This window comes from Zalophus californianus, chromosome 7, assembly GCF_009762305.2.
Source record: "Zalophus californianus isolate mZalCal1 chromosome 7, mZalCal1.pri.v2, whole genome shotgun sequence".
In the NCBI taxonomy this organism is placed as follows: Eukaryota; Metazoa; Chordata; class Mammalia; order Carnivora; family Otariidae; genus Zalophus; species Zalophus californianus.
In genome coordinates, this window is record NC_045601.1 from 3,046,262 (window position 1) to 3,069,351 (window position 23,090).

The 23,090-nt window shown below is 45.1% G+C and overlaps 1 protein-coding gene and 1 long non-coding RNA gene across 3 annotated transcripts; one reads left to right on the forward strand and one right to left on the reverse strand.

Annotated features, from left to right (window-relative positions):
- Positions 1–6,662: 6,662 nt before the first annotated feature.
- Positions 6,663–21,688, forward strand: MPC1 (mitochondrial pyruvate carrier 1). 2 transcript variants are annotated; one of them, XM_027603014.1, is made up of 6 exons: positions 6,783–6,846; positions 15,091–15,168; positions 17,843–17,846; positions 19,984–20,080; positions 20,681–20,813; positions 21,160–21,688. In XM_027603014.1, the coding sequence occupies exons 4-6, from the start codon at positions 20,038–20,040 to the stop codon at positions 21,182–21,184; spliced, it is 201 nt and encodes a 66-aa protein (XP_027458815.1). In that variant the 5' UTR covers positions 6,783–6,846; positions 15,091–15,168; positions 17,843–17,846; positions 19,984–20,037; the 3' UTR covers positions 21,185–21,688. The 2 variants fall into 2 exon arrangements, with proteins under 2 accessions (XP_027458814.1, XP_027458815.1); XM_027603013.1 differs by lacking the exon at positions 15,091–15,168 and having other exon boundaries at positions 6,663–6,846.
- On the reverse strand, positions 17,775–20,671 carry LOC113927280. The gene is made up of 2 exons (XR_003521569.1): positions 20,182–20,671; positions 17,775–19,861 (listed from the first exon to the last, which is right to left on the reverse strand). It is a non-coding gene; the product is annotated as an uncharacterized LOC113927280 (long non-coding RNA).
- Positions 21,689–23,090: the final 1,402 nt, after the last annotated feature.

The window sequence follows — 23,090 nt, forward strand, 5'->3', positions numbered from 1 at the left end:
TATTGTGGTTACTAAAAACGTAAAGTTCTGCATGTGGCTCCGGTTGTATTTCTAGCCCCCTTTCCCTCATGCCAGGGCCCTGTGGGAGAGGGGTTCAGTGGCCCTGCTGTCCTATTAAGTGTTCCACCTGCTAGACATGCCTGATTACTTCCTCAGCGTTTCATTGGATTACTTCTTTTAATCCTTTCACTTCCTGTGCACAGGCTAGATTGGATTCAGGTTCAAGGTGTGGGCGGCCTGGCTGTTTCCTCCATGAGGCATCACACCAGGAGGTACTAGAGTTCTGTCCTTCTGATGGTAATGTTAAGTAGGAGCTCCTAGATCCCTCCTTGTAAATTTGCATTTCCCCTTTCAGACAGCAAATAATCCCTGTAAAGATCCAGCTCCCATTTATCTACAGAATAGTTTTTAGCATTCCTTGCTGATTTTCGTCTGAGGCCGTCATTTCCCTAGGGATTGCAAACTGGTGTTCTTTTAATTCTACCTTTCTTCCAAATTTATTAGCTGAACTTACTCTGAGAAGAAGAGCTTTCCTTCTTCACTAGGACTATCTGAAATAGTTCATACAGGTAAATGCTTCTTTCCCTTTAATTACCAAAAGAGTTGGTGTACTAATTATGACAACGGAGTTTCAGGTTTTTATGTTGTTTGCTTTTTTTATTTCCTGTGCATTTTTTAAAGTTGTGGGTTTTTTTGTTTGTTTGTTTGTTTTTTACTGTTAAGTTTTTAAAAATAACTCTACTGGGATACAATTCACGCATCATGCAATTTCCCCCTTTAAAGTGTACAATTTGATGGTTTTTTAGCACATTCTCAGAGCTGTACCAACCATCACCACAACCCATGTTGGAGCGTTTTCATCACCTGGCGGGAGACTGTGTACCCATGCCCCGTTCCTCACAGACACCCATGTATTTACTGTCTCACTGGATGTGCCCACTCTGGACATTTCATATGAGTGGGATCATACTGCATGTGGTCCCGTGTGCCTGGCGTCTCCATAGCATGGTGCTTGCAGGATCCATCCATGTGGTAGCATGTGCCAAGGCTTCGTTTCTTTTTATTGCTGAATAATATTCCACTGTATGGTTATTCCACATTCTACTTATCTATTCGTCAGTTGATCCAACATTTGGGTTGTTTTCACTTTTTGGCTGTTATTTACAATGCTGCTATGAGCATTTGGATACAAGGGCTGTGTGAACATATGTTTTCAGTTCTCTTGGGTGTGGATCCGGGAGTGGGACTGCTGAGTCATGTGGCAGCTCTGTGTTTAGTCATTGGAAGAACTGCCAGGCTGTCTCCAGGGCTGTTGCTCCACTCAGTGAGGGGGCTTGTTCCTCTAGATCCTTACGGACACCTGGTGCTCCATTTGCTGCCCTTCTGTGGAGTGGGAAGCAGTGTGGCCTTGGCATTTCCCTCATGGAGGATAATGTTGAGCACCTTTTCATGAGCTTGTTGGCCGTTTGTGTATCTTCTTTGGAGAAATCTCTCTTCAGTCCTTTGCGTATTCTTTAAATGGGTTGTCTTTGTATTACCGGGTTGTAAGCATTCTTTTAATATCTTAGGTGCAAGTCCCATATCAGATATATGATCTGCAGAAATGTTCTCCCATTCTGTGGTCTTTCTTTACATCTTTTTGTTCTCCCTTGAGGATCGTGGGTAAGAGGCATCTCCATTGCTTGTAGTCACTGTTCTTTCTGCTACTGAAATTGTCCTGGGCTTAGTCAGGGGGAGCCCCTCCCCAAGGATTCCTTTTCCATCAACACGACCCCTCTCATTCTCACCAAGGTAGAATTTCAGCCAGTGTCAGGGCAGATCAGAGGGCTTTCCAGGCTTCTGCAGTCACAGCCCAAGGGCTCATCCCCGCTCCGTCCCGCTGCAGCGGAGAAAGCAGGCTGGCTCCCACCACGGACTAAGTCTGTAGTCAGAGATGTGAGCTTCCATTTCTGTTGATGCCCTTGTAGCGGGGGCACAGGTAATGAATGAACAGAAGGCAAGCTGAGGACAAAGCAGAAGTTGACACCCTGCAACCCCACCACCACCCCATGGGATATATAAGACATTCCTCAGGCACTCCTGGCTGTCCTAAAGGAAAAACAAATAGTTAACTTAGAGAGATCACAATCCTGCAAGACCTGAGTCTTCTTCCTCAGTTTACTTACAAAAGCCTTAGCAATAGCTTCCAGAAGGGAATGTAGATACAATTAAATGCCCTTATAGCCTGCAGCCTGTCGACAGATAATTTAAGCAGGCAGAGTGTAATGTTCCTCCAGGAAGTTCCCAACTATCTTAATGTTAATGCCTTACTAGAGGGGTAAACAACCTTAAGTTGACAATGGCAAGACCTCTGGTATCCTGTGAGTCTTCTTTAGCATATGAAAGTTCTTTCTCGAAAACTCCGGTTTTCCTTACTTCCCCCAACCCACAGTACGTAATCAGCCACCCCTCACAACCCCGGTGCAGCAGCTCTTTTTGCCTTGTGGGTCCCGTCCCCGTGCTTTAATAAACCACCATTTTGCACCAAAGACATCTCAAGAATTCTTTCTTGGTCTTCGGCTCTGGACTCCACCCCACTGAAACTCACCTATATTCCAAAACCACATCACAGGGATGCACGAGCACTTGGCTCCAGGAGTCCCAAACACACTGGGTCTGCTGTTACTGCTGACAAAACCCAAAGCAGAGACACGAGTGGCTGTGAAAGAAGAAAGGGATTTATTTCAGCGAGGCCAACACTGGAAAGACAGCGAACTAGTGTCTCAAAGGCTATCTCCGAAGTGCCGAAAATATTTCCAGGTATATATAGGTAAACGTGGGGCAAAGATGGGTGGTTATGTGCAGGTGGGCAGTGAAGGTCTAACTGATCATTGTCTCAGAGTCAATCGCCGGTGGCGTCTTGCTGGCTCAGGGCAATCCTTGTTGCTGGAGGGGTAGTTTTGTTCCCTTGAGGAGATGCTTTGCCCATAGGGTCTTCCCCCTGAGCCAAGAGGCCAGATGGAAAGAAGAACCCAACCGGAGAGTTTGAGGTCAAAATGGAGGCAGCCCAAGTCCCCAGTCATATGCTCCCCGAGTGGTTTTCACCACACCCAGAACCAAACAATCATGTAGGAGAAGTTGAGATAAGGCCCTAGAGAGAGCTGGGGTACCTCTGACCTTTCTCCAAGGGCAGAGATGAACAGGATAACATCTCAGCCCTTCGTCCTCAGACAAGAGTAAATAATGCTTGGAAGATTAAAGGTGGAGCAATATTTACCCACTCTCCCTGATTAAAAAACAAACCATCTGAGCCTTAGCAAAGGGAAGAGGCTGGTGGGTAGGCCCGTGGGGGCATTCAAGCTGTGCTAACGTGGAATACAGGAAGAGGTCAACATTCACTGGGTCTGTGGTGGACACTGTAGACCTTGTCCATATGTTACTCCTGGCAATTCCCACAGAAACTCAACAACATGTATGGTGTGACATTTATTGTTTCCATTTTATAGATGAAAAAACTGAAGCCGAGGGGGTTTTAGAGACTTGCCAAATGCAGGCAGCTAGATAAAAGGGGGCAGCATGTATTCACCTGATTTGAAGGTCCGGTTTCTCCTGTGGGCACACCTTGGCTGAGAGGGCACACAGACACTGGAACCCCCGGACCACCAATCCTACACGATGCTCCTTCCGAAAAGGCCCATGGTTCAGGAGAGCTGGGAAATGCTACATGGGATAAGCTTCTTTTATGCTGTCACAGTTCAGGTGACTTAAGTAAAGGCTCTCAGAAGTGCAGCAGAAAAAAAATGAACCTTGTCAGATTCAAAGTTTCCTAAATACCTTGAACCAAGAAACACCCCCCCACCCACATGGGTTAATTTCCCCCCCCCCGAGGGTCCCAAGAACACAGCACTGGAGAAAGCTGTCTATACTCGTAATAAAGCGTGTTGGCCTGTTTTCCCCATAAACCAGCAGCGCGCAATCTGGGAGCGACAGTTTGCCTCCTGTGGTTTACCCAGTTCCCTCTCCCCTTTCAGTGGTTGGGTTTAGTGTCCTCTGAAGCTTGCGGCCTAAATCACTCATTTCAGTAGGGAATGCAAAATAGTGATGTCTCTGTTTCCTTTATCCTTCACCATTTATTCACTAGGAAATTCCTGAATTGCCAAGTGAAGATTCTTTGCCTGTGAAACCGTTTCTTCGTGACTTCTGTAGGAACACCATGGGAACAGTGAGTCTGCAAAAAAGTGGATGGGGACGGGCTGCTAATCCGGAAGCATTCACCAAGCTTTGGGGGCAGCACAATGGATTCATGACAGGTAGGACCCAAGAGATAACGTGGCAAGACAGTACACATTCATATTCCAGACGGTGCCCAGGCCTCTGAGTGCAAGTGTCCCCAGTTCTCACTGAACTCCCGAGTTTCTCAGCTCACTTATTTACTACATTCTTTAAATTACTAAAGCCATCTTGGGGCGCCTGGGTGGCTCAGTCGTTAAGCGTCTGCCTTCGCTCAGGTCATGATCCCAGGGTCCTGGGATCGAGTCCCACATCGGGCTCCCTGCTCCACGGGAGGCCTGCTTCTCCCTCTCCCACTCCCCCTGCTTATGTTCCCTCTCTCGCCGTGTCTGTCAAATAAATAAATAAAATCTTTAAAAAAAAAAAATTACTAAAGCCATCAAACTAATGTGTGCCTCCCTAACTGCCAAAGAAAGGCAGGTGTTGGGCTGGAATAAAAGTGGGCCGCTAGACAAAGCAACACGTCTATGTTTATAAAACACTTTCTCATCCACTAAGTATGCCTCAAAAGTTGCCTCTTGTCATCACAATAGCCCTCCCAGACAGACAAAATGATCATTATAACCCCTATTTCCAGAAGAAAACGTGTGAAATGAAGTGTGTTAGTTCATAAGCACATCTACTGTTTCCTCTTTTCCTTATTTTTTTGCTATTTTGAGAATTAGGTGAAAAAATGTAGCTAGTTTATTACCATGTGAGGCATCACAGAACTGCCTGCCATGAACCCCTGCATGGGACACCCAACTGGGGACCAGCAACCCTCCTACAAACACAAGCACTGCCCTGGACACACAGCGTGTGCAAGCTGCCTACACAACTCTGGCCCATACAGGTGCTCCGTAACAGGGCCAGCTTTCCCCCACTGTGACCAGCAATCTGTCTGAGCTCACAGATCCTGCTCCTAAGTCAACAGGGAAGCGCTGAGGACAGCCCTGTGTGTGATTGTCATTTCCAAACTTGGAGGGGCATGTGAGATTCTTCCACAAACCTGGGACTCAAAGTATTCAGCGATGTCTGCATTTTTACCTTCTATACTCTGTCCGTGTAGGGACCATGTAGGGTGGTTAGGCCTTTCTTAAGTTTTATGAAATAATGTAGCTGATCTCTTGCCTACTGTTATGTTCTCTTATACATTAGACCATATAGCCTGCTCCATATTTAAAGGTTTTATCCATTTATTTGAGAGAAAGAGAGAGCACAAGCAGGGGCAGGGGCAGAGGCAGAGGGACAAGCAGACTCCCCGATGAGTGCGAAGCCCCATCGGGGCTTGATCCCAGGACCCCGAGATCATGACCTGAGCCGAAGTCAGGTGCTTAATGGAAAGAGCCACCCGGGCGCCCCTGCTCCATATTTATTTATTTACTTATTTATTTATTAAGATTTTATTTGTCAGAGAGAGAGTGAGAGCACAAGCAGTGGGGAGTGGTAGGCAGAGGGAGAAGCAGGCTCCCCACCAAGCAGGGAGCCTGACATGGGGCTCAATCCCAGGACCCTGGGATCATGACCTGAGCGGAAGGCAGATGCTTAACGGACTGAGCCACCCAGGTGTCCCAATCCCTGCTCCATATTTAAAGTAGCAAAGATACATATGAACTTGGAAGAAAGTCCTTCTCATTGTGGCAACATGAAATCATGGGGAAAGCATGGCTCTCAGAGTAAAAGCGAACCGGATTCAGATCCCAGGTTAGCTGCTCAGCAAGGCGTTTTTCCCTTTATATATTCCTTTATTGAATTTCTCTAGCTCGTAGTCCTCCATGCAGTGGGAAACTAACAGAAGGCTCTAAAGAGCATATTTAAAAACAATGCTGTGCATCTGGAATTGCACAAGCTTTTGCTGGTCTGTCCTTTGTCAATGTCAATCAGCCGCCCAGCGCCCAAGGCGGTTACATCCAATCTGCGGTCCTGCCAGTGGTGCCCGACAGCCCGGTACGCTACACCTTCACCAAGGGCCTTTCAAGGGACCCGACCGTCTTCACTTGGGGCCCGCAGAAGGCTGTGGAGACCCGAACCGAAGCCTCCCCCTTCCCTTCCCGATCCGACGCCGCGGGCTCCTGCGCCGCGGCCGCGCGTCCCCACCCCGGACTGCTGCGGGCGGTGCACGCCGGCCCTCCCGGCCAAGGTGCCCTTGCGAGGACGCGGGCATACCCCGTCTTGCGGACGCAGGACCCCGGCCCGTCGGCGTCGGGACCGTCACCATCGCGCCAGAAGCGACCGCCAGCCAATCCTCGGCGGGGCCCGGCCGTTTTACGGCAGCAGGCCCCGCCCCCGAGGGGGCGGCGAGAAGGTGTGCGGCGCGCGCGAACCAATCCGCGTCGCCACGTCCAGCCCTGCGTCCTCCCATAGGCCGAGAGCCGGTTGGCGCGGCGCGGCCGTAAGGCGGAGCCGGCTGTCGTGAGGCGAGCCCGCGGGCGGGTGCGGTGTCAGCGCTGTCCGCTAGGCTGGGTGTCGTTGGGCTCCGAGGAGCGGAGGCGAGGGCAGTGTGGGCGGTCTGGTGTCGGGCACGGCCATGGCGGGCGCGCTGGTGCGGAGAGCGGCGGACTATGTCCGGAGCAAGGACTTTCGGGACTACCTCATGAGGTGACGAGACCCCCGGGCCGGACCCCCGGACCCACCAAGGTCTCCCGGAGGTCGGGTCCGCGCCGCCCGGGCCGCGGAGCCACAAGGGCGCGGTAGCCGGGCAGCGGGGCAGCGGGGCGGTGGTCGAGCGGCGGGGCGGCGACGCGGCAGGGGCCGGCCGGGCGGGGGACCGACGCGGCAGCGGGGGCGGCGGCGGCGGCCGGCCGGGCGGGAGACGGCGGGGCGGTGGACCAGCGGGCAGCGAGAGGGCCCTCGCCCCCGGCGCGGTTTCCTGGCTGGAAGTCGCCGAGTCCCCTTAGTGGGGCGGGGCCTGGTGCACCTGTCCGGCAGCTGCGCGCCCAGGTGTGCGGTGTCGGTGCCGGGATGCGGGGCTGGAAGGCGCCAGGGGGAGGCGCTGTGAGAGCGCAGGTGCGCGGCAGGTGCGCGGCAGGTGCGCGAGGACTCCTCTCCTGCCCCCACGGAAATACAGATGCTGAATCCAGCTCGCCTTTCGGGTTTTTCGTTTGAAAGACTTTCAGAGCCGGGAGGGGAGTCAGATCTCACATGTTTGTGTGGGTTTTTTTTTTTTTTTAAGAATTTATTTATTTGACAGAGAGAGAGACAGCGAGAGAGGGAACACACGCAGGGGGAGCGGGAGAGGGAGAAGCAGGCTTCCCGCGGAGCAGGGAGCCCGGTGCGGGGCTCGATCCCAGGACCCTGGGACCATGACCTGAGCCGAAGGCAGACGCTTAACCACGGAGCCACCCAGGCGCCCCTCACATGTTTTTATATAGGAATATTCTGCCAACCAAAGTGGAGTGTCTCCAAGGACATACTTTCTCTTACTCGATTTCCTTTCCAGTTAGAATCAAAGGGCATTTGCGAGTAAAGGCCTGAAGACACACTTTCTGTATTTTATTTTCTCCTCGAATCTTGAGACCCCTGCTTTTATTTCAGAATATTTAGTATAACTTTGAAACAGTTTTAAATAGTGTTTTTTTTTTTAGGGGTATACTTTTTCGTTTTCCTGGGTTGTGATTTTAAAACTTAGGTAGGTGTAGGGTCGCGTTTTGGGTTTGTTCTTTTTTTTTTTTTTCTTTCAATAGTTAATAGTGTGGTAAAGAAGCAAAGTGATGACAGCTGAGGAGAAATAAGTCCTATAACTATCCAAAGGATGCAGTGTGAAGGCAACTGAATTTTTGCCAATATAAAAAGGATTAATTAAGCTTCTTGCCCACAGCCCTGCTATGCTTTTGTAAAGAAGAACGAAGCATAAGGAAGAAAACTTCATTGTGTCCCTCTTTCAGATCAGAAATGAGGTTCTTCTCACCTCCTCGAGAACTTGTTCTATCTACTTTGTACTCCCTACCATCTGAAGATGTGGATTCTTCTTACAGCCTACTGAAGGGATATAGAGATTTTTCTAAATTAAAGCTGTTCCAGAATTTTAAAAACTATTTTAATAACATAGTTGAGCGTTTCAGAAAAAAATTTAAAATCATATCTCATACAGATTTAAAGTTCTGTCAATCACATTTTATGAGTAAGATTGAAATGTCTTTCTTACTAAAGTGGATTTCCAAGTGTATTTTTTCTTTTTAAGATTTTATTTTTAAGTACTCTCTACACCCAACATGGGGCTCCAACTCATAATCCCGGGATCAAGTGTAGCATGCTGTATCGACTGAGACAGCCAGGCACCCCTCCGAGTTTATTTTGAGATGTTGATTTTTTTCACTGAGAAAGAGGAGTTAAGGAAACAGGCTCTAACCATAGGTAGTGTGTGGACTTTGATTGGATCCAGCATAGAAGAAAACAGCTGTAAAAGGCATTACCAGGACAACCAGGGACAATTAAGTAAGGTCTTAATATTAAATAATTCCTGACAATTTTTACTAGAAGTGATTTACAGTATTATTAAACCCAAATGACTGAGTTAGAACCCTAGCCCTGGTAATTTTTAGCTGTGTGGTCCTGGGCAATTACTTACCTTTTGTGCTTTGGTAGCTGTTTAACAATATAGCGTAGTGCTTGACGAGAGTAATATTCCATGTTTAGTTCCCTGGGTTGTGATACTCTCTTTTTGGTGCCTTCCATCTCTCATGATTTCTTACCTTAATGAGGATCTTGAATCAAGAACTTCCTGGACCTCTGTCATTATTACTTTTTAAGTAATCTCCACGCCCGGTGTGGGACTTGCACTCATGACCCTGAGATAAGAGTCATGTGCTCTACAGACTGAGCCAGCAGGCACCCCATCTTTTTTTTTTTTTTTTTTAATTCTTCATATACCTTCTTGATGGGGTAAAAAAAGATAGCTCTTTTTGCTTTTGCTGTTCCTGTCCTCATTCCTTGCTGTCTTTGCATTCCTTCCCTGTCCTGAATTTTGGTTAGGAAAAATAAATGAGATTGAACAAGTAAGTTGTGAGGTGTAGGACATAGGCTTTAATGATGGAGTCAGTCACAGTCTACAGATTTACCCCCCTTCCTGAGAGGTGAACGGGTATGTGTATATGCATGTATGTATTTGGATATATACGTGTAAAGGATGTTTTCTTAAGCAGAACCTAGGTTATGGAGTGTTTTTAAATTCGTTAGCCTGTTAGCACACTTACAAATCTGAAATTAATGGGGTGTTTGCCATGAATATTCTTTAGTTAATAAGGTATGCTATTCTAATTTTAACTCCTTGTTTTTTGGAAAGCTTTAAAGATTTCTCCTTACTACCCAGGTGAGAAGTTGCAGTAGAACAACAGGGACCCCTTCCCAAATGATAGAATAGCACAGCTGGAACAGACCTTAGGAGTCTGATAGTCCAACACCTCACTTGCCACATGGGAAACTGATATTTAGACCAAACTTGAGACCCTCTGGACACCAAGTTTGTGGAGCCACAGCGGGAATGTGGGGTTAGGAATTAGAGGAAAATAGTAATGCACAAAAATGGGTCAAAAAGAAGTAGGGTTGGGGCGCCTGGGTGGCTCAGTCAGTTAAGCGTCCAACTCTTGATTTCGGCTCAGGTTGTGATCTCAGAGTCCTGAGATCGAGTCCTGTGTCAGGCTGTGTGCTCAACGCAGAGTCTGCTTGTCTGTCTCCCTCTGCTCCCCACCCCCCGCTCGTTCTTTCTCTCTACCGTAAGTTAGTTAATTAAATCTTAAAAAAAGAGAAAAGGTGTAAGGTACTTTGTGCCTCTTCTCTCTGCCATGCTGCTTCTGGCACCCTGCCCCTGGTTTTCCTTCCCCGCCATATAACTGACCTTCAGACATTTCGTGAAGCGGATAGTGTTGAAGCAGGACTGGCCACAAGAGAGCCTTGTTGTCTGTACAGTCCGGTTCCCAGAGGTCTTTTCTATCATCCAGTTAGTTTGGACCAGCCAAATGGTCCAGTGGAACATCAACCCATTCTAGTTGTGAAAACGTCCTCATTTTAACTTGAATTAGAAAATCTGGTAAAACTTGGTGACAATAAATAAGATGTAGGTGAGCATTTTCAGGCTGCAGGAGAACTGCAGCTTAGAGCATCTCAGACTCTTACCTCACTTCACTGTAAGCAGTGGCTTAGAGACCCTGTGAGGCTGTGGCTTGGACCCCTTAGTACTATCTAAGCAAGTGACCAGTTCTGCGGACTAACAGTGCTTTCAGAGAAAGCTAACAGGTACTGTCTGCAGTGTTCAGGAGACATTATGAAAATAAAAATGAGCTTAGAGGAAATCTCAAACCTACCAATCACTTCCAAATTAAAGAGAAAAACAAGATAAGGTTTTTGGCATTTTGTTTTGTTTTTAAAAACCACATGGTGGTTGTCCTTCATCACCTCCACCATCATCCTCAGCCAGGAAGGTTGAGTTTCCCCCTGAGAGTTCAAGGTTGTAAGTCAACACAAGAAGAAAGACCCTTATACTTTTTTTTTTTTAAACTTCATGGAAATAAAGGCAGCATACCAAATAAAGAGAAAAATCAAGGGTATTTTTTTTTTTTAAGATTTATTTATTTGAGAGCATGCGTGCACACTGGTGAAGGAGTTGGGGGTGTGGGATAAGGGAGAGAATCTCAAGCAGACTCTGCACTGAGCGTGTAACCCAACTCGGGGCTCCATCTCACGACCCCAAGATCATGACCTGAGCCAAAATCAAGAATGGGACACTTAACTGACTGAGCCACCCAGGTGCCCCAAAACCAGGGGTATTTTTTTTTTTACATTTTTACATTACTCTCCCCAAATTGAAGTTTGTGTGTTGCTTATGAATTTATCATTCTTTGGAACAGATATTCATACACACTAAGAAGCTTTTCCTTTTTTCATTAGCGTGGCTCTGCAAAAATAGGCATTCCAGGTTTTCTGACTTAGTAGTTGATTCATGCTTTGGACAACTGACATAGAATTAAGGGATGTTGAGTTGTGGATTTTTGTATTTACCAGTGTTGTTTAGAATTATTTTATTCTCTGATTGTTTTACAGTCATTAAATCACTAAGTAATCAACATTACGTTCTTTTAGAATTTTTATTCAACTTATTTAAACTCTAACAAAACAGCTCACCCATTTCTCACATCCCCCACCCCCTGCCTCTGCCAATCACCAATCTGTTTTCTGTATCTATTGAGCTTATTTTTTTGGTTTTGTTTTTTAAGATTACACATATAAGAGAGATCACACAGTATTTGTCTTTATCTGACTTATTTCACTTAGCGTAATGCCCTTGAGGTCCATCCACGTTGTAGCAAATGGTAAAATTTATTCTTCGTTATGGCTGAGTAACATTCCATTGTATATGTACTACAGTTTCTTTATCCATTTGTCCATCAGGGGACACTTAGGTTGTTTTCATATCTTGGCTGTTGTAAATGCCGCAGTGAACATAGGGGTATACATGGCTTTTCAAATTAGTGTTTTTGTTTTCTTCAAATACCCAGAAGTGGAATTGCTGGGTCATATTTAATTTAGTTTTAATTTTTTGAGGGACCTCCATACTGTGTTCCGCAGTGGTCACACCAGTTACATTCCCACCAACAGTGCACAACCAGTTTACATTCCCCACATCTTTGCCAACACTTACTTTTAATGTTTTTGATAGTAGTCCTTGTAACAGGTGTGCAGTGATACCTCGTGGCTTTGATTTGCATTTTCCTGATGATTAGTGAATGTTGAGTATCTTTTCATGTACCTGTTGGCCATCTGTATGTCTTTTTTGGAAAAAAGTCTATTCAGATCTTCTGCCCATTTTTTAATCATGCTGGGTTTTTTTGCAATTGAGGTGTATGGGTTACTGTTTTGAATATTAGTCCTTTATCAGTTATATGATTTGCAAATGTTTTCTTCCATTCAATATGTTGCCTTTTCATTTTACTGATGGTTTCTTTTACTGTGCAGAAGCTTTTTAGTTTGATGGGAGTCCCACTTATTTTTGCTTTTGCTGTCAGATTCAGAAAATCATTGCCAAGACCAGTGTCAAGGAGCTTACTGCCTAGTTTTCTTCTAGGAGTTTTATGGTTTCAAGTCTTTAATCCATTTTTGTGTATAGTATAAGATAATGGTCCAGTTTCCCTCTTTTGCATGTGGCTGTCTAATTTTCCCAATACCATTTATCGAAGAGACTGTCTTTTCCCCATTGTATGTTCTTGGCTCCTTTGTCATAATATATTGACCAAATATGTGTGGGTTTATTTCTGGGCTCTATTATGTTCTATTGATCTGTGTCTGTTTTTATGCCAACACTATACTGTTTTAATTACTACATCTTTGTAATGTAGTTTGAAATCAGGGAACTTGATGCCTCCAGCTTTGTTCTTCCTTTTCAAGATTGCTTTGCCTATTCAAGGTCTTTTATGATTCCATGCAAATTTTAGGATTGTTCTATTTCTGTGGAAAATGCCATTGGAATTTTGATAGGGATTTCATTGAATCTGTATATTGCTTTGGGTAGTATGAACATTTTAACAATATTAGTTCTTCCCATCCCTGAGCATGGAATAACTTTGTGTTTATTTGTGTCTTCTTTAGTTTCTTTCACTAGTATCTATAGTTTTCAACATACAGGTCTTTCACCTCCTTGATTAAATTTATTACTAGGTCTCTTATTCTTTTTGATGCAGTTGTAAATGGGATTATTAATTTCTTTCTGATAGTTTATTATTAGTGTAAAGAAACACAACAGATTTCTGTATACTGATTTTATGATCTGCAGCTCTACTGAATTTAACATTTTTTGGTGGAGTCTTCAGGGTTCTATTTTATATCATGTCAACTGCAAATACTAACAGGTTTTTTCCCTAAGATCTTTTGTTTTGTTTTGAAGATTTATTTATTTGAGAAAGAGCACATGAGCTGGGTGAGGGCAGAGGGAGAGGGAGAGACAATCTCAAGCAGAGTCCCTGCTGAGTGTGGAGCCCTTCTCGGAGTTCAGTCTCACGACCCTGAGATCATGACCTGAGCCGAAATCAAGAGTCACTTGACGGACTGTGCACCCAGGTGCTCCTTAAAGATTTTAAGTAATCTCTACATCCAACATGGGGCTTGAGCTCAGAACCTCAAGATCAGAAGTCATGTGCTCTACCAACTGAGCCAACCAGGGGCCCCACAAACAGTAACAGTTTTACTTTTTTCTTTCCAATTTCAATGCCCTTTCTTTTTCTTCCCTAATTGCTCTGGCTAGGACTTTCAATATTATGTTGAATAAAAGTGGCAAGAGTAGACATCCTTGTTTCCAATCTTAGAGGAAAAGCTTTTAGCTTTTCATCATTGGGTGTGATGTTAGCTGTGTGCTTGTTTTATGTGGGCTTTATTATGTTCAGTTACTTTTTATCAATACAGTCTGTTTCTCGTTTGTCGAGAGTTATCATAAATGGGTGTTCAGTTTTGTCAAATTTTTTTTTCTGCATCTGTTGAGATGGCTCATATTTTTTGTATCCTTCATTTTGTTGATGTGGTATAGTGTGGTATATAGCACGTTGATTTGTGGATGTTGAACCATCCTTGACTCCCTAGAATAAATCTCACTCGATCATACTGTATGGTCCTTTTAATGTATTGTTGAGTTCAGTTTGCTAATATTTTATTGAGGATTTTTGCATCTATGTTTATCAAGGATATTGGCCTGTAATTTTCCTTTTTGTATGGCATCCTTGTTTGGTTTTGGTATCAGGGCAATGCTAGCCTTGTAGAATGTTTTTTTATAAGAGTTCTCCAGTGAAGCTCTGTGGTCCTGGACTTCTGTTTGTTAGGAGGTTTTTGATTACTGATTCAATCTCTTCACTAATAATCAGTCTGTTCAGATTTTCTATTTTATCTTGATTCAGTCTTGGTAGGTTGTATGTTTCTAGGAATTTATCCATTTCTTCTAGGTTGTCCAGTTGTTGGTGTACAATTATTCATTGCTGCATCCCATAAATTTTGGTATGCTACATTTCCATGTTCGTTTGTCTCAAGGCATTTTTTTATTTCTTCTTTGACCTATCAGTTAGTAGCATGTTGTTTAATCTCCATATATTTATGAGTTTTCCAGTTTTCTTCATGTAATTTTTAGTTTCATATCCTTATGGTTGGAAAACGTGCTTGATTTCAATCTTAAATTTATTAAGACTTGTTTGGTGGACTAACATATGATCTATCTTGGAAAATGTTCATGTGCACTTAAGAAGAATATGTATTCTATTGCTTTTGGATGAAATGTTCTTTTCTGGTCTGTTAACTTCATCGGGTCTAACTTGCTAGTTAAGGCCAGTGTTGCCTTATCGATTTTATCTGGATGATTTAGCCATTGATGTAAGCAAGGTATTAAAGTCCTCTGCTATTATTAAATTGATGTCTGTTTCACCCTTTAGGTATGTTAATAGTCGCTTTATACATTTAGATGCTCCTATGTTGCAACTGTTATGTCTCATTGTTGGATTAACCCCTTTACCATTATGTAAGACCCTTTTTTGTCTCTTATTACAGTCTTCGTTTTAAAGTCTATTTTGTCTGATATCAGTATAGGTAACTACATTCTTTTGTTTCCACTTGCATGGAATCTTTTTCTATCTTTTCATTTTAAGTTTGTGTGTTGTAGACAGTATATAGATGAATCTTTTTTTTTTTTTTAACCAATTCAGCTATTCTTTTGATTGAAGAATTTAGTCTATTTACATTTAAAGGAATTGTTAGGTGGGTATGTGCTTATTGCCATTTTGCTTATTTTCTGGATATTTTTGTAGTTCTCTGTTACATTGTTCTCTCACTCTCTTCCTTTGTGGTTTGATGACCTTTATTTTTTGTCATTTACTCTAGGTTTTGCTCTGTGGTTACCATGAGGCTTATATATAACAACTCATATCTGTAACAGTCAGTTTTCAGTTGATAACAACTGTAAGTTTGATCTCATTCTAAAGCTCAACATCCCCCCCTTATTTTATGTTTTTGTAATATTTTACATATATCTTGTCTGTCCCTTAATTATTGTAATCATTGTTATTTTTACTACTTTTGTCTTTTAACCTTCATACTAGCTTTATAAGTAATTAATCCACTTACCTTTGCTATGTATTTATTTTTCCAGTGAGATTTATTCTTTCATATGTGTTCTTGTTGCTAATTAACCCCATTTCTTGTAAGGCTAATTTAATGGTGATGAACTTCTTTAGCTTTTGCTTGTCTGGAAAATTCTTTCTCCCTCCTTCAATTCTGCATGATAGCTTTGCTGGGTAGGGTGCAGTTCAGGAAGAGTTCTGAATTGAAAACTAAATTATCTCCAAGTTGACATTTTAGGTTTTGAAAACTACATCTTTTAAAATATTTTTGTGGGAAAAAAATGTGCCACTGGTAATTTATGGCTAATTAAATATGGTTCTTTGTTCAGATCCTGAACAAAGATGGTTTAAGAATAATGACACTGCAAAAACCAAAATATACAGTCAAGAAATGGGCAGAAGACATGAACAGACACTTCTCCAAAGAAGACATACAAATGGCCAACAGACACATGAAAAAGTGCTCAACATCAGTATCAGGAAAATATAAATCAAAACCACAGTGAGATACCACCTCACACCAGAATGGCTAAAATGGACAAGTCAGGAAACAACAAATGTTGGCAAGGATGCGGAAAAAGGGGAACCCTCCTACACTGTTGGTGGGAATGCAAACTGGTGCAGCCACTCTGGAAAACAGTATGGAGGTTCTCCAAAGAGTTGAAAATAGAGCTACCCCACGAGCCAGCAATTGTACTACTAGGTATTTATCCAAATGATACAAACAGAGTGATCCGAAGGGGCACCTGCACCCCAATGTTTATAGCAGCAATGTCCACAATAGCCAAAATACAGGAAGAGCCCAGATGATGTCCATCGACAGATGAATGGGTAAAGAAGAGGCAGTGTGTGTATATATATACCATGGAATATTACTCAGCCATCAAAAAGAATGAAATCTTGCCATTTGCAACAGTGTGGTTGGAACTAGAGAGTATAATGCTAAGCAAAATAAGTCAGAGAAAGACAAAGACCATATGATTTCACTCATATGTGGAATTTAAGAAACAAAACAGATGAACATAGGGGAAGGGAAGGAAAAATTAATAAAAGATGAAAATAGAGAGGGAGACAAACCATAAGAGACTCATAACTCTAGGGAACAAACTGAGGGTTACCGGAGAGGAGGTAGTAGGGGGATGGGGTAACTGGGTGATGGACATGAAGGAGGGCACGGGATGTGATGAGCACTGGGTGTTGTATGCAACTGATGAGTCACTAAATTCTACCTCTGAAACCAACAACAACAAAGAGTAGTGACACTGCAGGTGAGTGTAGTCCACAATCTACTAGATTACACTGTCTGGTCTGGTAAGGCAATCCACCCCTTCTGCCACAAAGCACCCTGCTCAGTTTGGACTTCCTGTGACATAGACTTGGATAACACAATCTGTTACCACAGTTGAAACATAATTTGTTCTAACAATTCACTTAACTTTGAAAGGCTATTTCTAGGCTTCTTGTATTTCATAATAGAACCTATTTGAAGAATATTATTAGCACTGTCAACAAATATTTTCATGCTGGAAATTAGAACCTTCTCAACCTCTAAGTCAAAACAGTGAGAAGAGCCGTTTGGATGTGTGTTTATAAAGGATTTTATCATTTTACTTCATTAACTCTTTCAGTATATAAACTTTTAAGATTTTGCCATCCAGAACAATTAAGCTATGTCCTGCAAAAAGAATTGCCATTTCAGAAATAGAAGTAATTCATTACAAAACTTTTGATGTATTTTTAAACGGTTTAACATTCAGAAAAACACAATGTTGAAAGTTTTTACTATTCATTCATTCAACAAAGACTTTCTCAATGCTTGTAAGTGCCAGGCACTGTTTGAGGTTCCAGAGTTTTGAAGTGAACAAAATGTATAATTACATGACTATTTTTAGGGGCTTTCGTTCTGGTGGTAACCTGTTAGTAAAAATGGCGAGCTCACCGTTGCTAGAGTTCTGCAGCACTCTGTTCTCTTGTCATTTCCAGAGAAATGCCATGTGCAACCCTGAGCCACAGAAGGCAGCAGAGCATCGTCCCCGTGGCCTGTCCAAATGACACGTGCCACGAATGTCAGCATACGCCAGATCTCACTTAGTACAAAGAAAGAATGTAAAATATCTCATTGCTAAGTTTTTGTTGAGTACATACTCAAATTAAAATATTTTTGATATGTTAGAATAAACTTAAAATTCTGTAGTTTCTTTTTACGTCTAATGTGGCTTCTAGAAATTTTAAAATTACATATGTGGCTCCTAGTGGTGACTTGCATTATATTTCTGTTGGACAGCTTCACTCTAAGGCTTATGTTTATTTTCATAAAATCGAGGTTTAATTTTGCTGTGTCCAAGTTGTTGGGAATGCGTGCTGCTCAGCTGGTCGTTCTGCTGCTGAAACACACGTGTGAGGTTGAAGTAACCTCAGAACCGGAATCTTTCAAAGCACCTGATCTTTTTTTTTTTTTTTTTTCCCCTCCCACATCTCTCCTGTCTGAACCTTGGGGACTCTTCACAAAATAGTACGGTAAGAAAACTGTTCTATTTTTATTTTAGGCTCTTGTAGACTTTGTGCATTGCCAGACTTACAGACAGCAGACCTGGCTTCCTCTGCGTGAGCTAGCAGATGCAGATGCAGCTGCCGTGCCTGGTGGCTCTCCCGGTGGCCCCTTGGTGGTCCTCACCCACTTGGGGCGCTCACTCCTGGCAAGACCAGTGCATCAACTGCTGAGCTGGACCAAACACGTATTTCCAGACAGGGAAGTGGGAACTAGAAGCTTGCACTAGATAGAAAGGATGCATTCTTAACTTTCTAAGGTTGGATCTTTTAGTAAACTAGTGTTGAGATCATTTTTACCTTTCATGTTCTTTTTAAGAAACCTGTCTGAAGGGTCGCTCAATGTCCATCATCACAAGTGTGTATATCGCCCCTAACTTGCAGAACTCTGTTCATGTGTAACAGTCCTCACACTAAAACCTGTGACGCCACCATTTGAGCGCAAGCCCCCCAGGGCTACTTGAGGTGTCAGATCTACGCCATGGTCCTGCTCTTTGGCCCTGCCTGTGGGTGGAGAACTCTCCAGGCTCTGTTCCAGCCCCAGCTCTGTGCGTGAGAAGGTAGACATTGGGACCAACGCGCAGAGCAGAGCTATCTATGGAAAGAGATGAACTAGAAAAAGATGAAACTAGACCAAAGTGGAGAAAGGCCCGGTCAGCAGGGGAGGAAAGGGAGACACTGGCACAACAGGGAGCTGAGAAAGCAAGGGCCTCCCTGGAAAAGGACAGGTGGGGACAGAAGGCGGCTGGTAAGGGAAGGAGAGGCACGCTCCCTCTCCAGGCCTCTCCAGAGCTCCGGTGGGGAGGGGGGAGGGGAAATGGCCACCCCACGTCCAGGCGTAAGAAATAACAGTTCCAAAAGTGTGGGTCTTCCTCAGACAATATCCAGTCCGAAGACAAGAGGAGTCATTAGCCACCCCAGAACCTCGAGATCCTTTACACCAGCTGCGTCTAATTTTCGGGGTCGTAACTCTGCTGTAGACGCTTCCCTGCTTAGCTTGCTGGCCCTGTGGGGGCTCTGGCGCTTTACAGCTCCTGGTGGCCTGGGCCTCCTGCTTACGTTGAAGTGTGTTATGTGAGCGTTTTGGAATATTCTATCATGCCAGACATAATTCTCGTTTATTTTTCTTGTATTTCCCTGGTTTCCTACTTCATATGGAAGTCCGGATTTTAATGACTCCTGGTCAATATTAGAAATGCATTCAGCAGCCTGAATTTATCTTAAATGCTCTGAGGGGAGAAGTGGATCGCTGATAATAGTCTGTTAACTGAAAAGGGTGTTTAGCCAACAATGTGTGGTTTCTCTCATACTTTAAAGTATTGCAAATTGTACATTAATGAAAGAATTTTCAATTTAATGGGAGAAGCCACTGAACTTAGTTCAGCCTCAGAACTTCAGTCGATTGGATGTTGCTGCTGTTAAACACGGACGTCGTTTTGCTGTCCTGGGACGGCCGCCGTCACAGCCTGAAGAGCTGTTGAGCCTTTTCCAGGCGTAGGTTGCTGCTAGGACTTCAAAAGTATCTTCCAGTCTTAATTTCTTAGTATCTCTGGGGTTCTGAGTGATTTCCAGGCTCTCTGATCTAAATATAGCTCATAGTGGCTGAAAAACCGGTTCTCCCCTTTTAAGTTGCCTTCTTCAGAAACAATCTCCAACCTAGGATCGGCGTTGTAAGAGAGATTGACAAATATCTCAATGCAAATTTGAAAAAGAGATTTTGATAGTTTAAACATTACATTATCGAGAACAGTCATAAGGAGGTTTAAGTTGCGGCCGGCGGGAATTGGGTAAGGAGTTAATCTGATTTAAAGTTTGCTCAGTGGGACGGAGGTTACCTAGCGGTAAGCTGGAAGTTGGTAGGGACTTTGGTGAAGCGCCAAGTCCTTTCTGACTCGGGGCTCACCCTGGAAGAGCCGCCAGTGGCCAGGCAAACCCTTGAACAGTCCGTGCCCAGACGTTAAGCGGCCATCTGTTAACCAGTAAACCTGCATGATGTAAACATGAAGAATCATTTCGAACATCCCCTTTATAGTTTAAAGGAAGAAAATGCAGTGTTCACACCCCACCTTACCCTTCTCCTCTCCTCTCCCCTCCTCTCATTTTGTAGCATTTCTGGGGCCCTGTAGCCAACTGGGGTCTTCCCATTGCTGCCATCAATGACATGAAAAAGTCTCCAGAGATTATCAGTGGGCGGATGACATTTGGTAAGGACACAGATTTGAATAATTGGGAGGACTTTAGGCTCCTGTTTACATTTCAGGTTTGTAGCTCCAGATACTACAGTCACTATTGGAACATACCGTACCGAATATGATGGCATGGAAGGGTGTTGCTCGTGCATGCGGAGGAAGAAAACAGTGTTGCTTTGAAATGTTTATCCAGGAAGTGTTAAGGTCCTGTGTGCCTTTCAGCTCTAGTACACACAACTGAAGAATGTGTCCTCTGGCACTTTCCTTGAAATCCTGGTATTTGACCATAAAAGCCTCGTGGGGATTAAGTGGCCATTCTTTGAGACAGCGGGTTGTGAACAATTCTAAGGGGACAGAAAAAGCAGCTAGAGCAAACGGCCCACTCTAGCAAACAGACACGTGCCTAAAACGTTTACTAAGTAAAATACCTCACAGTAGAGAAAATATAGGATGAGCTTCCCATTCTTGGGAGCGTTTAAGCAACAACTTTTATCGTGTGGAAAGTTTTAGCAGAAGCGATTCTTTTTCTGATGAAGGCGATTGAGCCACCGATCTGTGATCACACCGGCTCCAAGTCTGCTAGATTGTGAGTCTTTGCTTTGCTGTTTCTGGCAGCTCTCTGTTGTTACTCCTTGACCTTCATGAGATTTGCCTACAAGGTACAGCCTCGAAACTGGCTTCTGTTTGCTTGCCACGCCACAAACGAAGTAGCCCAGCTCATTCAGGGAGGACGCCTTCTCAAACACGAGTAAGCAGATCCCGATTTAATCGTTTCTGTCTTGAGGACTGGGGAGAGTGAATGTGTGTGTACTCAAATCTCAAGGCCTTGGGGGACTGGGTGTGAATGTGTGTGTACAGAAACAGGTGTTACCAGTTGGGGAAACTGGATTCGGAGCAAAAATGTGCTGTTGGGAAAGAAGAAATATGCTGTTGAGTTAAAAACCTTGATTGGTCAGTGAACGCAATGCAAATTAACATTTTTATAAAATGATAAGTTGAAATAAATGTAAAGGTGTCTCTTAACGCCACTCAAGGTCTTTGGGCGGGCAGTGAAATTTGTTTCTCATTGAATTTTTCTTCATGTTTGTCTCCAGGATGAGTAAAAAGGCATCAGCATAACAGTGGAACTTGAGAAAGCAGGTCTGCGGAGGGACAGTGTCGCCCATCAGCGCTGCTGAGTCATGGAGCCCATCCTCAGAATAGTCTTGCTAAGGAAAATAAGCTGAATGCTATTTTTACTAACCACAATTTTTCTAGAAATAGCTGAGAGTCCCTAAACCAACTCTCTGCTGCCTTACACATACCAGATGTTTTACTTCTCTTCATAAAGAGTAGCTCAAAATATGCAATCAATTTCATAACTCCCAGTGATGGTTTTATCTGCAGTAATATGTATATTACCTGGTAGAATTTACTAATGAAAAACTGAAGAGAGAAAATTTGCAATTCTTAGCACTAAAGTACTCAGAATCCTTAACTCTTTACTGACCACGAGACCACCGAGGGTTGGCCACATGCGCTGTCCTCGCCAGCGACAGAGAACGTGTCTGTGCTTCCGCGCGGCGTGTATATTCAAGTGCTGTAACCTAATGGCAATAAATGATTTAAATATTTGTCAAACGAGTATGATTAAGCATCTTGCTGTGCTAGACTATCCCTGAAAAGACCGGTGTGGGTAAGAGTGGAGCTCCTGGGAAGGTGTCCCCGCGGCTGGAGGGTGGCGGGCTGGTGCTGGGTCTGCGGGCGCCTGGCGGGAGGGGGGCCCCCCGCAGCGGCCACGGCCCTCACCTGTCTGCTCCCGCTGCGCAGTGAAGGCAGGGCTGTAACAGCTTCGCCGGGGAGGCTCGCCCGGCCTTCTGTCCCCCGTGGCAAAGGCGGGCGCCAGCGGCAGACGGAAGGCGGCCGCGGGCAGCCTGGGCGCCCCCCCCCCCCCCCCCCCCCCCGGCGTCCGTTCTCTGCTGCCGCTTTTTCTTCGCGGCCGGAGGCCGTTCGCGAAGCGTTGCCTCTGTGTTCGGGCGCGCGAGCTGCACACGGGCCGGGGGGCAGACGGCACTGGCGCCGCTTCTCCTTTGTGGGTGAGGGGCCGCCGGCCGCACCGGGGCTCCGCCGGCTCGGGGCCCCGCAGTTGACCCGGGGTGGGGTGCGTGAGACGCTGGACCGGCTTCGTGAAGTTCGCACAACGCCTTCTGCTCGAATGCCAGTAACGCAAACTGCACGGGCGCCGAAAGAATCAGCCGAAGCCTTCCTGGCCCTTGCTCTCGTCCCCTCTCCCACGCCAGCCAGCGCTGCTTTTGCGGTTTGGGGTCTTCCTCTTCTGTCCCTTGGAAGAACTCCCGTCTGCCCGGCTTGTGTGCTGGCGAGAGCAGGGGCCTCTCCCCACCCCTCTGGAGCCCCAGGAGCCCCAGGGACCGCGGTGCAGAGAGCAGGAAAGGCCGCCGTGCCGAGTCTGCGGGCTGCTTCGGTGGACCTTGCCCCTACCGCTCCGAGAGGCCAGCAAGGTCACTTCTCTCCAACAGGTGCTTCTGACGCGAGCGGGAAACCTGCAGAGGGACCCAGACGAGCGCTCTGGAGGAGAGTACGTGCAGATGCAGAAGTCGCACGAGGAACCAGAGCCCTGTGCCCCGCGGGAGCCGAGAGACACCGTCCCATGGAAAGGAGCGAGGGGCCCACACCGGACTCCGGTCTTGTCCCTGGCTCCCTCAGAGCGCCCGAAGTTCCTGAGTGTCCGCCTCCTCGGCCCAGAGCCAAGTGCTTGCAGGGACAAGGCGGGGGCATGGGTGAGCGGAGAGACGGTGAGAACGGGCGCGAAGGGTTTACGGAGGGAGACAAGCCCTGCGAAGGTGGGAAGCGCTCCGCTGCTGGGGCTGGCCGCCTGATCTCACCCGGCATCAACACCTGTGAGAGTGTCCGGAGCAGGCTTCCTTTGTGTTATTTTAACTCCTCTTGGTTGCTTTACAATCGCCAATGTCGCTCATTAGCAAAAAGGACACTTCTAACAACAGGGTTTCAGGCCAGGTAATAGCCT

Bases quoted from the DNA above. Each gene is read 5' to 3' on its own strand.
- MPC1 (XM_027603013.1), top strand. From the start codon at position 6,776: ATGGCGGGCGCGCTGGTGCGGAGAGCGGCGGACTATGTCCGGAGCAAG. The intron at 20,081-20,680 runs GTAAGGACACAG...TGTTTCTGGCAG, and splicing joins CAGTGGGCGGATGACATTTG to CTCTCTGTTGTTACTCCTTG. The intron at 20,814-21,159 runs GTAAGCAGATCC...GTTTGTCTCCAG, and splicing joins GGACGCCTTCTCAAACACGA to GATGAGTAAAAAGGCATCAG.